General features: G+C 31.9%; 1 protein-coding gene and 1 non-coding gene across 2 annotated transcripts; one reads left to right on the top strand and one right to left on the bottom strand.

Moving 5' to 3' along the window:
• Positions 1 to 4,138: 4,138 nt before the first annotated feature.
• LOC123218126 (sulfated surface glycoprotein 185-like) lies at positions 4,139 to 5,897 on the bottom strand. Its single transcript, XM_044639358.1, has 2 exons — positions 4,909 to 5,897; positions 4,139 to 4,812 (listed from the first exon to the last, which is right to left on the bottom strand). Exons 1-2 carry the CDS (start codon positions 5,198 to 5,200, stop codon positions 4,721 to 4,723), a joined length of 384 nt encoding a protein of 127 aa, XP_044495293.1. The 5' UTR covers positions 5,201 to 5,897; the 3' UTR covers positions 4,139 to 4,720.
• A 3,473-nt stretch (positions 5,898 to 9,370) lies between these two features.
• Positions 9,371 to 9,477, top strand: LOC123219840. The gene has a single exon (XR_006502919.1). It is a non-coding gene; the product is annotated as a small nucleolar RNA R71 (small nucleolar RNA).
• The last annotated feature ends 8,510 nt before the right edge of the window (positions 9,478 to 17,987 follow it).

Here is a 17,987-nt window from a genome sequence, read left to right as displayed (position 1 = left end):
TAGTCTTGAAAGTTGTCTTAGACATTTTTCTTAGCGACCCTCACGTGGTGATATCTGGACCTTAGATCTATTTTAGAGAACATTGATGTTCTCCTTAACTGGTCATTGATAAACTCTCGGTAGTTTGTGCACATTCTCATAGACTTATCTTTCTTTTTGACGAATAGGATTATGGTTGTTAGAGAGAGTGACTCAATCAGATGAATTCATTACCGACAATTTTTCAAGTTTTTTCTTCAATTCTTATAGCTTGGTTGAGGCCATACTACACATGACCTTTTGAAATCAGTGATGTGCCCAATGTTAGGTGAATTCTCTCTTTCTCTCAAGTGCTAACCTTGGTAGTTTGTCTTGAAATACATTAGGGAATCACATGAGTTAGAAATCTTATGTATACTTTCATTAGCATCTTTCGTGCTTTAATGCAACTTATGACCATGCTATGCAAGTGCTTTTCGTCAAAGCTAAACTCATTCCCATGGTAACACCCTTCTTTAGATACATACTCTTATATAAAATATGACTTAAAAAGATATGCACAACTTGACCTCTTAACTCATATAGGGAAATAAAAGAACATGCTAAAATGACTTGAACATAAATGTGTAAAAAAAGGTGTGATAGAAATAACTCAAAATATATTTGTTAAATAATTCATATAAACCAAAAGTGTTTGAAAACAATTCATAAAAGTTGTGCAAATCTATTCATAATGTCTCAACTAAAAACAAATAGATAAAGTTATAATTAACTAAAAATGATGAAAATATCTTCTACCCCATGCAACGACCTGAGTTGGACCGCTGGTTTCCCTTATGTCTCGCGACTCACCTTTACCTGTAAAACCACAAGAAAAGAACATGTAAGTGAAAAACAATTAGTAAATAGATGACCTCTCAACACCTTGCATACAACATAATAAAAAATCTTATGTTCCAACACTTCGCCTAAATATGGTTAAAGCAGATGTTTTAGGAATTCTTCTATACCCATCCATCTACTCTCAGTATCCTTGTGCCCTAAGTACATAGGTCATCTCACACATATTATTGAGGTCTAAACTGATCTAGACATATCTAATGCTCTAATAAAAATAATTGACATCCCAGATGTCTATTAATTGTTATGTCTTGTGCATATGCCAGTTGGACTCTTAGGCTAATTAGTTAGTTGTGATACCTTGGTCACATGGGGAACTGGTTACAATCCCTATTTTACTAGATATGCATAACTATGAGACTATTAATTGAATTGTCATCCTCGAATAACCCCTACCACAAACGTGTACCACATGAGAAACTAATTGAAATGTCACAATCTCTTACCATGCACACTTGAACTAAATTGAATTATATGACTAATGTGTTTTGGCACAGAGTACATGATATATTTCATGAATATCTATATTTCGTATAACCCTATTGTTTTCATATATTTCGTCATTTATGCACATAATTGATTACTATCTAGGTATACACCACTTTTTTAATTTTATTTTTTATCCAAATTTGACTCAATCAGAGTTTGTTTTGTTTTTCACACAGTCAAACACCTTTACTATAGTTAGCTATCTTAAATTACCTTGCTAAAGCCTTTCTACTCTCTTTCTTTTCTCTTTCCCTCTTTGCACATAGCCTTGGGGTAAAATAGTCTTTTCTTTTACTTAAGACGCATGGGCGTCCTCTAGCCATGCTCTCCCTATGTTCATCACATAGTCCTTACACAGGCATCCCTTTGCTTGTTGACTAACAGTAAACATGTAGTTTACCCTAATAGAGTATCAATTTGTAGAACTTTCAATTGGTTTCAAAGATTGTAAGGTTTGACAAGAACTCTAGCTATGAAGTTGTTCCTCCCACACCCATGGGGATTGTCTTTTGAAGCGAAGTGAATTGCCGAACAAATTAAATTCAAAACCATTAACTGTTTGATGGGGCTAGCATGGTCACATCATTGTGGTTTGTTGTATCAGCAGCTCCTCATAAAAATGGCAATTGTAGTGGTTCACAAATTTAAATGCTCCTGGTAGAGAAACCTTCTTTTTTTAGCAATTATCCCATAATAAGATTTGGTTGTATCCAGCCATACTTCATAATAAGAAACATGTTTCAATGACGAAAATAATTACTTGAAGAACATTTAAAAACCAAAAAAAAAAGGTACTAAGAAACCTGATAAAATAGTTAATTAATGTTAGACTCACCATGACGTATGGCTAAAAATTAATCAATAAAATTATAATGATTTTTATACAAAATCAACGATATATTATTATATGATTGGATATTATTTTATCTTTAAATTTTAACTATTTAATCATATGATGATACATTATTATTTGTATAAAAAAATTACACATAGTTCTACCCAAAATTTATTTATTATTTGCAGCACTTTCAATTTTTTATTCATTAGTGATGTATAAAATCAATTATTTTTAAACCGGATTGAACCGGTTCAACTAGTTGAGCCGAAAACTGACTGCAAGTCAAGTCTAGTTAATATGAAAAGATAGTTTATTCATTTACTCAGTCAAACCCAGTCAAAACCGAGTTTAACTAAAATTTAGAATATTTTTTGAAATTATAATTATTTTGAGTAATTCAATTTTTTTTATTAGATTTGATGAATTTCTAAAAGTTTGTAAAGAAAAATAAGTTCAAAAATAAAATAAAATAAAAAAAAATGTCTAATATCTATTGAAATGTCTTCTATAAGTAATATTTATAGAATTATATTTTTTTTTATATAATGAAATTGAGACTTTTTTATTTTAATTATTTCATTGAAATCAAATGAATAATTATTATTCTTTAAAAATAATATATTCTAATCTCTATAAGTATGAGTATCCTGATTAATTTTATTTTTTATAAATTTTTAAATAAAATCTATTTATTATAATTTAATAATAAATTAAACTGGTCAATTCTCGATTAAATCGATCGAACTGATCAAACCATAAATTAGTGAGATAATCGATTTGATTACCAGTCCGATTGTAAAAACATTGTACAAAATTCATCACTAAAGCACAATAAAGTACAGTTACATTTCGAATTATAACAAACTCAACCTCCACTCTCCTTCAAATGTACAGGTTTGAAGGTATGATTCTTGCACATTAAATGTTTTCACTAGATTTGATCCATTGTTTGTTATTTATTCAACCGACCTTTCAACACCAAATTTAGATACATTCTGATAGAATACAGGTCAAGGAAAGTGCCCGACAGTGACAAATGGGTAACATGATGCCCTCTCTCTTTGCAACTCAAGTATATTCATAGTCAAATCAAATATTATAAGATTCCAACCTATAATTCTTTGGTCAGCAGCCTACCATCACAGGAATTATTACTATATGACCAATGAATGCATGAAGGCACAAGGTTTTTATTTTATCTCTTGTGTAAGATAACATTGAGCTCACTATAAACAGTTTGAAGACCCATCAAACAAATTCAGAAAATAATTCTGGGCAAAACAAGAAGTTATGGATGTTTATTTACTTGGGTATCGGCCAACCAACACATTTGTTCAGGGTGAGCATGAGCATTATAAATCTAACAAGAATCAGATAACAAATAGCATAACAGAGTGCCTCTTGGTTCAGATTTCAGTTCCATAAATAGATTACCTACGAGGCAACATACTTCTTCCCTGATATTTCCAAAAGCATCAAAAGAATCGGTGCATATCTAGAAAATATCTACATACAAGAGAAACCTAAACAAAGTATATTAACACACTAAGAGAACAGAGGCACTCAATACTATACTAAACAAGTACATAAAATTAAAAGAAATCATGAATCGCAGTAAACAGCAAGGGTGTCTAAAGAAGTAAAGTCAACACCTCAATATAACATCCACAAGAAGTAAAAGTTTAATCAATTTCCAGAAAACTTAAGAAGCTCTTCTATTTCTTCAGCACAACAGACAAAGTATGCAAACAGAAATCCCGTTTACACCACTCCAGCATTTCCATCATTTTAATTGCAGACCAACTCCGACACCTCCTAATGCCTGAGAATCATAAATCTCACCTTGAATGTTTAATGGAATCAAGGTGTTTAGCTATTCCTATTATTTGCTTCTCTTTCAATTTGTATTCCCCACAAGCATCAGAAAGGAAATGGACAGGAAAAATAGCAACAATTTTCACAAAAATGATTCAGAATGCGTCTTAAACATGACACAAGTCTTTAAGAGATGCGAATCAAAATAACAAGCATTTAAAGTGACTAAATACTGTCATTGTGATCCTTAGATGACCTCTCTATTTATCATTAAGTCACACAGTTAGCTGACAAATATAACAACGTTCAAGAACACACAACTGTAGGGAAAAGGGTTTCTCCAGCCTTAAATTATCAGCCGTGTAGACAAAACCGCATAACTGAAATGAAAATATATAACATGATGAACAAAATGCCAATATGCCCTTTTTTGTACAGAGAACTCAATGAAGACACCAATGCTTCACACTCAATTTGTTTATATGTACCATCATTCATCAATCCTTCATTGCCTTGCCCTTAGCAGCTCATTATCAAAGAATCTGAATCCAATCCCATAAAATCCTGACATCCCATAAACTCATTCCAATCCAATTCAATCAATAACCTTCCACATTATAATTCGATTTCCCAAACAAAGGAGCAACGATATGACAAACTTCCAAAAAACCTATAACAAAAAAATTATAGTAATAAATTTCAAGCAGAGCAAGTTCCATATCTGTCAGTGATTTGTAAAAGCTGCCTTCTCTTGAACGCCAAGAACCCCACTACACCAAACTGAAAAATTGCTGCAATGCCAGCAAACAACAAGCCAATCTTTTTACCTGTATTCTCTTTGTTTTCATGGGTAGATAGTGGTTTTGCCGAATCTCCTATTTCCTTACCTGGGGATTTGTTGATTTGATCAGATAAGGCATTGGGGAGCGATTGCGCATGCGGCAGCGGGGCGGGATTCAACGGCGTTTCTGCTGGGGATTGTGATTCAGGAGGTGGAACTGGGCGTAATCCATCAGATGGTGGTGGCGGTGCTAGTGGTGGTGGAGTCGCCGGAGGTTGTGGGAGAGGCGGTGGAGGGCTTATATTTGCATTAATTTGTGAATTTAACTGATTAAAAAGAGCAAAAAAGGTGAAAACAAGGCATCGATTGATCAAAATGGGTGATAATGGTGATTCCATTAAGCAAACAATCACTAAACGCCCAATAAAAACAAGAACACAAAACTGTTCAAGGGAAATCAAGATCTAGTTTTGCTGCCAAACACTTGATTTTCTCTCCTCTTCTAATATTTCCTGCATCTAGCTCAAACGGGTTCAGCCCCAAATTTCTTAATTTCTCTTCTTTGAAACAGCCTTCTAAAAAATTTCGGTTCAAAAACAATATTATGGTTTGGGCAAAAGATGAAATATTTAAATCTGGGTACTTCTGATTCCCTCTTTTATGAAGAATCAAGGATAAGGATCACATGGGTTCGTTCCATAAACCCTTAGATAGCTCAAAAAAAAATGAACAATATAACTTCGACTGAACAAGAGCTTAGGCTTGTCTTCCGCTCCTGATTCTCCAGCTTTTTCAATTTTTTTCCTGGGATTCTTTTGTTGAGGTTCTGGGTGGAGAGAAATGAGTTAAAAATCAATAGGGTGGTTGAGAAAATTTCAATTTTGAAAACTGAAATAGGTGCAGAAGGCGATCAAGTTCTGTGCTGTCAGACCTTTTTTACCTTGACAGAGACATTTGGAAAACGGAGACAAAGTGTTATGTAGTCGTGCGAAAGAGAGGCTACGTGGGGCTCAACGGTTGGTGGCAATTTGGGACGAAAGAGATTTGCATGTGGAGTCTTTGGACGTGTTCCAAGGGAAGAATTCTTAAAGTCTTGAGTCTTAACTGCTCAAAGATTGTGTGATTTGCCTGTCAAATTGTGGCATAAACACCGTTTCGTGGATGCTTCGTTGGCCATTATAATTGGATATCAAGAATTGGGTTTGGGCCCCTTTGAGATTTTTTTTGATAAATCTTAAATCTAAAATTGCCACCTTCTCAGCACATGATCCATGGCATTCTATAGATTCTCTACTTGGACGTATATCTCATATGTGATATTTAACATTAATAAATTATATGCCTAGAAAATACAATAAAATTATTTGTATATATTTTTATTATATAATTTAGATATATAAATAATATATCATTATATAAATAGATAATTTTGATTTGAAAATAAAATAACACTCAATTATATGATGATACATTACTTATGTATTTATATTATTTATAAAAAATATATATGTATAATATTGCTCAAAAGAGGAGGGAATGAATTCGGTTGCGATTGCAATTGCGATTGAGATGGGAGTAAATTTAATTGTGGATGTGATAGAGTTTGAATGTTAGTGTGTTGGATTTGGACATAGTGAATTGATTTTGGGTGATTCCATGATTTAGTAATGGTTTTTGAGATGATAGTTGTTAGAATTTGTAAGGGAAGTGAGTTGATAATAAATTAGACAAAGGTTTAGCAATTTTTGAAAAATTTTTAATGAAGTGCCTATAGACCTTGGTGTGGCAAAAAAAACTCTGGACTCCCTTTACAGATGTCGGTGGGGCATCTTCTCAATCCCCCTTTATGACACTCTATGTCCTAGAACTATTTCTTCTTTCATCATATAATGACACTTGTCCCAATTAAGCATCAAATTAACCTCTGTGCATATTTGTAAAACCTTAGACAAGTTAGATAAACAATCATCAAAAGATGTTTCATATACGGAAAAATCATTCATAAATACTTCTATAATTAGCTTAGCAAAATCAGAAAATATGGACATCATGCATCTTTGAAAGGTGGCAGGTGCATTAAAAAAACCAAAAGGCATAAACCTATAGGCAAATATGCCATAAGGGCATGTAAAGGTGGCCTTTTCTTAGTCTTTTGGGTGAATGGGGATTTGAAAGAATCTCGAATACTCATTCGAACACAAAAGTAAGAATAGTTTGTTAATCTCTTCAAAACTTGATCAATGAAATGAAGAGGAAAGTGATCGTTACGGGTGAAACTATTAAGTTTTTCGTAATCAATACACATCCTCCACCCTATGACTATCTTAGTGCGCATTAAATCATTATTCTCATTTTTAACAATAGTTATACTCCCTTTCTTTGGTACCACTTGTACCAAACTTATCCACGAACTATTAGAAATAGGATAAATAATCCCTACATCCAACAATTTGATAACTTCATTTCTCACTACCTCTTTCATATTAAGATTCAATTTTCTTTGATGTTCAATGGTAGGTTTGAAATCATCAAGTATATGGATGTGATGCATGCAAATGGTAGGGCTTATTCTTTGATATTTTGAATGTTATAATCAATGATTTTTCTATATACTCTGAGTTCCCTAAACAACTTATCCTCTTGTTCATCATTCAATTCAACATCTATAATCATATGATAAGTGGAATTATGGTCAAGAAAAGCATATCTTAAATTAGCAGGAAGTGATTCAAGATCTATTTTAGGTGCATCTTCCATTTTAAGAGAAAGAAGAGAATGGTTACCTGACTTGAGTTCTTCATAATTGAAATTCAAAATGAGAGCAACCTTAGGATTTGCTTCCATAAACTGAATATAGGCTGCAATTTTCATATTTTCATCTTTGATTGAAGCTCCATGAACAATGCATAACTTGAGTGGATCCTCAAGATATTTCTTGATAAAGACTTTTTTCATGCGTTCATCAATGATCTCAACCCTACAACAAGAATTCACAATGTTAGGTTGCTTTGATATTAAAAAAATATTAAATTCTACTTTTTCATCTCCAATCTCAAAAATGAGTTTTTCATTTTTACTATTGATGATCACTCCCATCGTGACTAGGAATGGTCTTCCCAGAATAATAGGAACTTGAATATCTTCTTCTATTTCCAAAATTATAAAGTCTATGGGGACATAAAATTTTCCTACTTTAAATAACATGTTTTTCATTATCCCCATAAGATACTTTATAGATCTATCTCTTAATTACAGAGTCACTGTTGTAAGTTTTAATTCTTCGAGCTTCAATCTTCAGCAAATAGACAAAGACATTAGACTTATATTTGCACCAAGATCACATAAAGCTTTTTCAAATGATTTTTTACCAACTACATAAGGAATAGAAAAATTCCTAGATCCTTAAGTATTGGTAATAACTTATTTTGTAAAATGGTGGTGCATTCCTCTGAAAGAGCTACAGTTTTAAACTTTTCAAGTTTCCATTTATTTAAGAGGATATCTTTGAGAAACTTGGCATATGTCGATATTTGAGTTATAGCCTCCATAAAAAGAACAATGAGATGTATCTGTTTGAAGACATCTAAAAACTTTCTAAACTATTGGTTAAACTTTGCATTTTGGAACCTTTGAGGAAAAAGGCAAAAATGTTGTATATGTTTTAGATGACTCTTTCTTTTCAAGGGCTTCTTGAACATTTCTATCAACCTTTTTCTTCAATAGATCTTCCTCACTAAACTTTTCAACTTCCTTTTGCTTACCCTCATCATCAGTCTCATTTTTAACTTTGCCTACAGGTTTGCCCAATTATTTACCACTCCTAATTACAATTGTCTTATAATGCTTCCTTGGATTTTGAGATTGGTTAAGTAACTTTCTCATTTCTCTAGAATTAGAAGTACTTGTCTGTTGACCCAATTGTATCTTAAGTATCTTATTATGTGTGGCTAATTAATCAACCTTGGCAGTAAGTTACCTAATTGCTTCATCTTGCGCATCAACTTTTTATTTTTAGGCAAGAATGAAATTCTTCATCATTAATTCTAGATTTGATTTCTACTCTTGAGGAGGTTGAGGGTGATGTAGAGGTTATAGGTTAGTGTTTCTAGCTTGGATGGATGTGGCTACCTAAAATTCTAATTATATGAATTTGAGTAAGGATTACCCTATCCCCTTTGGTTATAGTTGAGAAAATTCACTTGCTCATTTGTAGGCTCATGTGCATAGTGGGTACCCAAATGACTTTCATAGCTTGCATTATCTCCTCCACACATCTCACAACTAAAAGTACTTATAGTCTTCATATCTAATCTCTCTAATTTCTTTTTCAATGCATCCAACTTAGCATTCACCATAGTAATTTTATCCACCTTATGTACTCCCAAATGTCTTCTACAACTATTTTTATCATTAGACCGTTGACAACTATTAGAAGTTATTTCTTCGATCAAGTGCAAAGCTGCATAAGATGTTTTACCCATTAATGACCATTAGCAACTGCATCCAAAATACTTTTCAATGAGTAAGAAAGACCATTATAAAAAGTTTGAACGACTAGCCAGATAGGCAAACCATGATGGGGGCACTGCCTTTATAAATCCTTGAACCTTTCCCAAGCTTCATATAAGGACTCATAATCTCTTTGGTAAAAAGTGGTGATTTCATTTCTTAATTTAATAGTTTTATCAGATGGAAAATATTTTGCAAGGAAAGCTTGAAAAAATGTCTACCAGGTAGTAAATGTACTAGTTGCCCTAGAATCAAACCAAACAGTTGCTTTATCCTTTAATGAAAATGGACATGTTAATCCTCATTTGCTAACCCCATTCATCTTGAAGTTGTCACATATCTGAGAGAAACGTGACAAGTGGACATGTGGATCCTCATTTGCTAACCCTCTAAACTGATTTGTTATACCATCTAAACAATGAAATGTTTGACCTCGAAATTATTGGCATCCACAGTTGTTAAAATATGTCATAAAAACCAATCGCTTTAATTGGTTTTAAAGATTGTATATTTGCATATACATTATTAATAAAAGAAGAGTTTTGTCATATTTCACATGTTTTCTACGTCACTTTTATATCTATGTTGTAGTTGTATATTACATTCATATTAGCTACATGCATACGACATGTGAAAGGTCTCGATGAGTTTTAATAAACGTCATCAAATCATTCATTGCATAGGCAATCTGTTTAGACAATAGTATTGTATAGTGGGTGTGTGCTATATCACCACAATATATCAATAGATGATATTAGACATGGTGGATATACACATGGGTAAACAATAAAACTATTTGATGGTTAGAGAACTGATCAAAGGTTATTCTATTATATTGTTTATCAAACGTGACCACGGAACAATGATCACATGGGCATTGATATGTAGTCAATGATACATCGTGAATCATACTAGTGTATAGATCTTTTGACTTGAGATATCACAGTTGTGTTTTGTTCCGGAACGTATGGTTTATACGGTGTATACCACAAGACTAATCATGTCTCGTTCATAAGCCATTTTGATCATATGTTGCTTGAGCAAGAGGATAAGTGATGATCATACAGGGATTCGTCAACTCGACTGCTCCCGAGGTACCATATGAATATTGAGAAACATGAAAATCTAATACACTGATCAGTGTAGATAAAAGACCACATGAAGAGAGTTTCGATATGGTACGTTATGATGTATTACTTGATATTCGAAAAGATTAAATATTAGATTTTGACATTCCGTGAATCCAAGTTTAATCGGGATGTAATGACAGAGAGATTAGACTATATAGTAAGTGTGAGTAAGAAAGGTTCATTTGATATTATGTGAAGCTTGTACTTCATTGTGATATAAGGGTCATGAGACATTGCTAGATGACACCACATGATCAGTGGGAGTTTCGTTTTGTAGCGGAAAATTAAGTATATCGGTTAACGACAATTTTAGGTTATATAGTGATATAATGAAACGTATCGTCCGATATGGGGCCCACGACTATGTCACTATGAACCTTGAAGGTCACTCATATTTCAAGGAAGAAAATGGTGTTATGAAGTTGAAAATATTTATCCATGGTTGGCTAGCACTTTTCGAGGATAAAAATTGTGTTTTTCGAATAAGATTCGAAAAAATGGCAAAATTGTTATTTTATACCTTTTAAATTGTTTAGAAAGTTAGAATGAATAATTTTGGACACAAATTATTCAATATGTGTCAAATTCTAATTTCTCTTAATTATCAACCAATGAGAATTAAACACATATTTTAACTTGATAAATATCAACTTTTAATGTAATAAATGTGAGATAAAATGAAGAAAAATATATAATTTCTCTTCTTCTTCTTCTTCTTTTTCCAGGAAAAATTCTCTTTTTCTTCCATTTTTCTTCCTTAAAGGGTGCAAGTTAAGAGATCACTTATTTTAGTGATTCAAGCTTCCAAACTTCAAATCAAATTACAAGGTACAAGGTAATTTACATGTTTTTATGTTTTATTTCTTAAAACAATATGTAAATTTTATATTACCATTATTACATATGATGTGAACATAAATTAAAAATTTTAATTTTCTTATCGAAATCCTTCAACAATAGGTCTCACAACACTAAAATAACCATCATGTATAATAGGTATAGCATAATCACAAAGCAAGTTGTATTATTAAACATTTTACTGGATTGTGCATGTAAAAAATGCTTTTGTACTCTTTTTGAAAACTGCAATAGATGTTTTTTTGTAAAGCATGAATTGAGTTTGACAAGTTTACAAGGTCTAGGTTACGATGGAGCAAGTAATATAAGGGGGTGAGTTCAATGGCTTGAAGATATTGATATTAAGAAAAAAATAAATCAGTTTTCTACATTCATTATTTCTCTCAACAACTCCAAGTAACACTAATCAAATTTGTAAGTAACCATGCAACATTGGGTGAATTTTTTCAATCTCTGTCATTGTTATCAAACATTGTAGTGGTATATTGCAAGTGTAGAGATCTTCAACGAGATAAACAATATGAATATGCGATATCTTTGATTTTTAATGGTGATCTTCAAATAGGATGAGGTCTGAATCAAGAATGCACTATTAAACGACTTTGAGATACACATTGGGGTTCACATCTAAGGACAATTCATAGTGTTATAAAATTATTTTCTTCTATTGTTGATGTGTTTAGGGTTATTGAAATTGAAGGAGATGGTTGGTAAAAGAAATGTCAAGCAAGGAGTTGATTATGAATCATGAAGAATTTTGAATTCGTCTTTTTGTTATTTTTTATTAAAAAAGTATTGGGAATCACAAATAAACTATCACAAGCATTACAAAGAAAAGATCAAAATCTTTGTAATGTTATGTAATTTGTATAAATTTCAAAGGGTCAATTGTATAAAATAATAAATGAAGATATTTGTTTCAACATCTTGATGAAATAAGCTTCTGATCTGTACAAATTAATGACATAACAATCCTAGAAAATATGTAAGATAACTTTGTGAGTAAAAAGTGAGGGATTGCACTAGTTATGAATAAACATCATTTTAAGGTAGAGTTGATGTATATAGTTTTATATAACATTTAAGAGAAACTCAAGAATCGTTTTGATGAAGTAAATATAAGGTTGCTTTAGTGTCTTGATCCAACTAACTCTTTTATTGCATTTTAACAAAGATAGATTACTTGAATTAGCAAAGTTTTATCCTGTCGATTTTCCTCAACGTGATATATGGTTCCTTGATGATTAACTTGAAAACTATTATGAAGATATTAGCACCAATGCTAATTTCACTCATATCGACGAGATTGTGAACTTTGCTAAAAAATTGGTTGAGTTTAAGAAGGACGTTGCCTACAATAAAGTTTTCTTGTTTATAACGTTAGCATTGGTTTTGTCTGTGGTTATTGCAACAGTTGAAAAAGTGTTTTCTACAATGAATTTTGTAAAAAATAGTTTGCATAATCAAATGAGTGACGAGTTGATGAACGATTGTTTGGTGGTTTACATTGAAAAGGAAGTTTTTGTTACAATTAACAATGAAGATATTATTGAACATTTTCAAAATATATCGAAACAAAAAATTATGTTAAAACAAAGATCTTTATGCATATCATTCTAATTTGCTTTCATTTTTAAGTAATTGATATTCAAATTTTTAAGTTTATTATTCTAACTTGATTTTTTGATTAATACACAACAAGATATAGAGATCTTTAATCTTAAAGATTTGAATTTTGATTTTAACGACTGTATTTGGAGTTATAAAGCTAGAAGATTGACAAATTCTGGTAATTTTATTTTATCTCTTTGTAAACCTTTATGTATTTTACTTGTGTTGAAATTGTGATTATGTTCTAAATTTTTTTGAAATATTTTTCTTGTATTATAGCTGATGTAAATAATTTTGATTATATTAAATTTGAATGGATTATTATATCCCATGTTTTTTTTCTTTTTTTCATTGAAAGGTTTTTCCATGTAAAAAAATGGGTTATATTATTGTATTTTTTTAATTATTTTCATTGTTTAATGATTGGTGGCTTTTTTTTTTAATTTTCACTAGTTGATTGACAAATAATTGTGGAGTCATGAAGACCCCCTTAACAATTATCTTGGGTTCGTCACTGCATGTAACCATAACAAGGAGCACGACGAGTGATACATTTAGTAAATAAATAATCTCTCAGCACCTAACAAATAACCATTCAAAGCTAGTGTTTCAATTCTATTTCACTATGTGATACTTTTAGATGTTTCTCTGGCATCCTAAATGCCGATCCAACCTTGTCTCTGCAAATTAAATAAATTTAGCTTCTAATTGTAGTTTGGGCTGCCCAACTAGATATTGCACATAATTACCCATTCAAGGGTAGGACATGAGCCCCTCCAGCTATGCCTCTGCAACGGTTAAAGGAGCTCATGTCCCAAATTGACCCGTTCAAGGGTAGAACGCTGCAAGTTTTGCCTTTTCTAAAATGGTGGGAAATAATTTCCTTGAATTATTTATTGCTTTCTAAATTAAGAATCGGTCTTCTATTTAAGAGTTAATACAATGTCTCCTTTTTAGGTATATCTATTAAGCAATTTACCATTTATGTAACTCACATAATAATTTGCCTTCAAAGTCGGTGTTTTCATTAGAGTTTACCTCATTTGATAAACACAGAGAGAATTGTTATCTAATTAGGACAAACTGTGATAAACACTTCTAATCACTCTTATCAAATTATTTATTAATCAAAGTTACATAATTCTTCTTTTTCTCATGTCAGTGTACACAAGAATCTATCATTCAACTTTGAATTCGTCAAAGGAGAAAAAGAACTTTGCCTGCTTTCCTGCATAAGTAATATGTTTGAACTTTTACAGTAAGTACCATCCAATATGCATGCTAAGAAAGATTCGCTCAAACTTTTGACTCCCTTCTGCAACAACGAATGACAAGAGTTTACCCTAAACCCTAGAAAAGCAGCAATGTCACATGAGAGAGAGAGAGAGAGAGAGAGAGAAATAGAGCATCCATCAGCAGCCCTTTCTTGCATTGTGCAGTGCAGCTAGGAAGAGCAAGAGCAAATGAAGAACGACTTATCAACCAGACGGATGTTTGGCTGGATGCATGGTCATCGCAGTCTCTTTCTTTACAGAATCCAAAATATGTCTGCACAAACTTTCCTATATCCTTCAGATTAAAGGATCCAAGAGAGGGGTTGGTGTACTTTTGCCCCATCATCTTTCTATCTCTCTCTCTCTCTCTCTCTCTTCACCCAAAGTTAAACCCAATTAAATTTCATAATAAAGACCATGAAAATGATGCCAATGGCAATCTTGTGAATCCTTTTATAACCTGTTCAACGCACATATTTATATGTACAATTCGTTCGTGTGAATAACATTATTAGAGTTGATATATAGATGTTGGAATTGCTGAGACAAACATGGGAGCGAATGGGCGAATTCAGAAGTGGGCCACGGGGTGGGGGACAACTCTTTTAAAATTTAGATATTTTAAACAAATGCCCTTGAACTTGATGATGCTCTGAAGTTTCTATTATAGGGTAAACTTCAGAAACCATGCGAGCTGTTGCTCTAGCTCAAACTTATTCTGGGTATTGCTTTCTCGCTTGCTTTTTTGTGCCTTTTAATGCAAAAAATGTGCAAAGATACCTGTTTCAAAGCCATGTCTATGAATCACCAAACCACAGGAAATGAGAGATCTTGAATAATTAATAGTCTCTATCAAACAGTAATAAAAAAATGCTTCGTTTGATGTGCAAAAAGTTGAGAAAGAAATAGTATTGTAATAATATATTTCAATCATCCAAAAAGTCAATTAGTAGAAGCCAATAGGGCATGCACCAATAGCTGTAAGTCTGAATCTGATCACAATCAATGGCTACAACCAACATTGAAAGCAAGTAATACCCATAGCTGGTAACAGATTAGAGGGATGAAGCAGGAAAGAACAGTCCCCAAACCCATGAAAGAGTTGAAACCCTAGAAACATAGCCCTGGTGCCCTATATGTGCAGGCAACCAAAGAATGCATTAGGTTTACGAATGTGGAGAGATAAGGGTGAGATCAGTAGTTTAAATTTGATGGAGAAATGTCGCTGCAAGCTGCGTGAAGTATCTTGTCCTGTGGGATTTTGTCACCATGTGTTTCTCTCTGTTACCAGTTTTTTACTTGAGCTAGCTTTAATAATTTGGATCCGAATCTCTCTCTAAATTTTCTCCCTGCAACACTCTCAAAGTCCGTACATATTCTCTTACCTTGATATTTGAAGCGTCTCTAAAAAAAAATCCATGTAAATTTCACTAAAAATATTTTTTAGTTCTTGAACAGAAATCAAGTCACTGAGAAAATTAGGCGCTATCATTGAATAAAAAAACTTAACAAATCAATGTTGTTTTCAAGTTAAATAAGGGTATTGCCTGAGAGAAATACTTCTATTGAGATTTTAGCCAGCTACAAACTTGGTAAAAGTATTTTAAAATTTTAGATTCATTCTAATTCATAAAATGTAATAGTTGATGCAATGAAATAATCGAGGGATTTTTTATTATTTATGAACCATAAATTAATTATTTTTGTAAGGATTATTACAATCAAAGAGATATATCAATATTTAAAATTGTTAAATTTAATCTCTAATGTACCAAACCCTGTTAGTGTAAACGTAGTGGACTCTATTATCATGGTGTCAATCTAATAAAATTATCGAGAAATTTTATGTTAAAATCAACACCTTAATTGTGATATAAATGTTAATCTTTTACGACAGAAAAGTTTGCACATATCTTGGACTATATGGGACAAAATGGATGGTGAATCCAGTGCTTTCTATATATATATATTTTTTTCTTGGGTTTGGAAGGTGATTTTACAAACCATGCGGGGGCGTGCTGGTGATTGGCATAGATTGAATGAAACTACGAGACAAAGATATAGAAGATAGAGAGAGGAGCATGTAAAGCAAGAGCACGCAATTTAAGGCACCCCTTGATCAGAAGGGCGGCAGCAGCAGCAGCAGGCTTGTTGGATTCTCTCTCTTTCTGTCCATGTAAGAGTCAAAGAGCTGAGCCTGAGCTTAACCAGTTGATGACTTCTTCTACAGCTGTATAATCTCCGTAAAGCAGATACGGTAGCAAAGGCCAAAAACTTAACCTCACCCAAGGTTTACTTCATTCCCATTTCATACGCGCCGGATGAAAAGCCTAATACGATCACGATTCGTCTCTTTTTCAGCAGATGAAAAGATAAAGACTTCGTCATTGTTTTTGTCTGCTCGTCAATTTTGTCGGCATTTCTTTATCTGTTGATAACTGATGAAGGCTTAAATTAAAAAAAAAATCTCACGTTTAGTAAAATTGAATAATGCGATGTACAAATATATAAGTTAGATTTTAATATAAGATAATTAGGTTTGTGTAATATAAGTTTTAATTTTTATATTTATAAATTTAATATATTTTTGATATAGTATTAGAGTATAAGTTAAATAACAGATTTAACAGTTGAAGTGTTTTTAGATATAAGTGATAATATATTATACCCAGTCAAAAGCTAACCAAGCCAAATAGTAAGTCTAATAACTTATAGTAGTTGTATTTGAATGGGGGTGTTAAAAACTCAAATAAGAAAAGTCTCATATCTAATAAAGGGTCTAACACCTAAAACCAGTTTAACAATCTAAATATTTTCTGGATACAAGTAATAATACACTCAGTGTAAAGTCGATTGAACCAAATATCAGATCTAACAACTTATAGGGTTCCATTGGAATAAAGGTGTTAGAAATTCAAATAAAAAAAACAAAATCCCACATTTAATAAATGATCTAACAACCTAAGGATGTTACATTTGAGTAAAAATATTAGAGAGTTAAATAAAAAAACGAGTCATACAACTAATAAAATTGAATAAAAGGTAGGTTTAATACCCTATCGTGACTATATTTGAACGAGAGTATTAGAGACTCAAATAAAAAAAAAAAGTTACATATATAATAAAATTGAGTAACCACTTGAGTAAATATTGAAGACTCAAATTAAAAGAAACTCTTATATTTAATAAAAGTGAATAAAATGAATAATATATAAGTATAAGCCTAATATATTTTGACAACAACAAAAAAAAATTGGCCAATGATAAAAAAGAAAAGAGAAGGTTGTGAGAGACAAAATGACAAAGGAAGAGGAGAGAAAAAAAACCAGATGAAAGGGAAAAATTAGTTTTTAAAATTAAATAAAAATAAAAAAAGGTTGAAATTAGTTCCTAAAATATAAAAAATAAAATAAAATAATATATTTTTAATATTAATATTAAAATAATAATTTTACCTTAACAATTAATAAAAGATAAAATATTTAATAATAATTAGATATTAAAAATTTTAAAATATAATGTATAAACTAAACCGTGCGTGGGAATATATCATTTGGCCCGTAGCAAAACTAATCTTACTAGCCAGCTAGCTAGCTGCCCTCTTTCAAGAGCCATCGACCAGGCGTTTACCCTATAATAAATCCCCCGTCATCAATATGTGATCTTCTCTCGTTCAAAGTCAAGTCTTGTCGTTGGTTTAAACTTCGAGCCTCCCCTAGAATTAAGCATTTGTCTTTGATGGCGAGAGAGAAACTTGGTTCAAGGGTTATTACTCCGCGTTTGAGCTGAAGAAAATAATTCAA

The sequence above is a fragment of the Mangifera indica genome, chromosome 6 (assembly GCF_011075055.1).
Source record: "Mangifera indica cultivar Alphonso chromosome 6, CATAS_Mindica_2.1, whole genome shotgun sequence".
In the NCBI taxonomy this organism is placed as follows: Eukaryota; Viridiplantae; Streptophyta; class Magnoliopsida; order Sapindales; family Anacardiaceae; genus Mangifera; species Mangifera indica.
The sequence above is the reverse complement of the archived record's forward strand: the minus strand, read 5'-3'. Positions and strand labels throughout refer to the sequence as shown.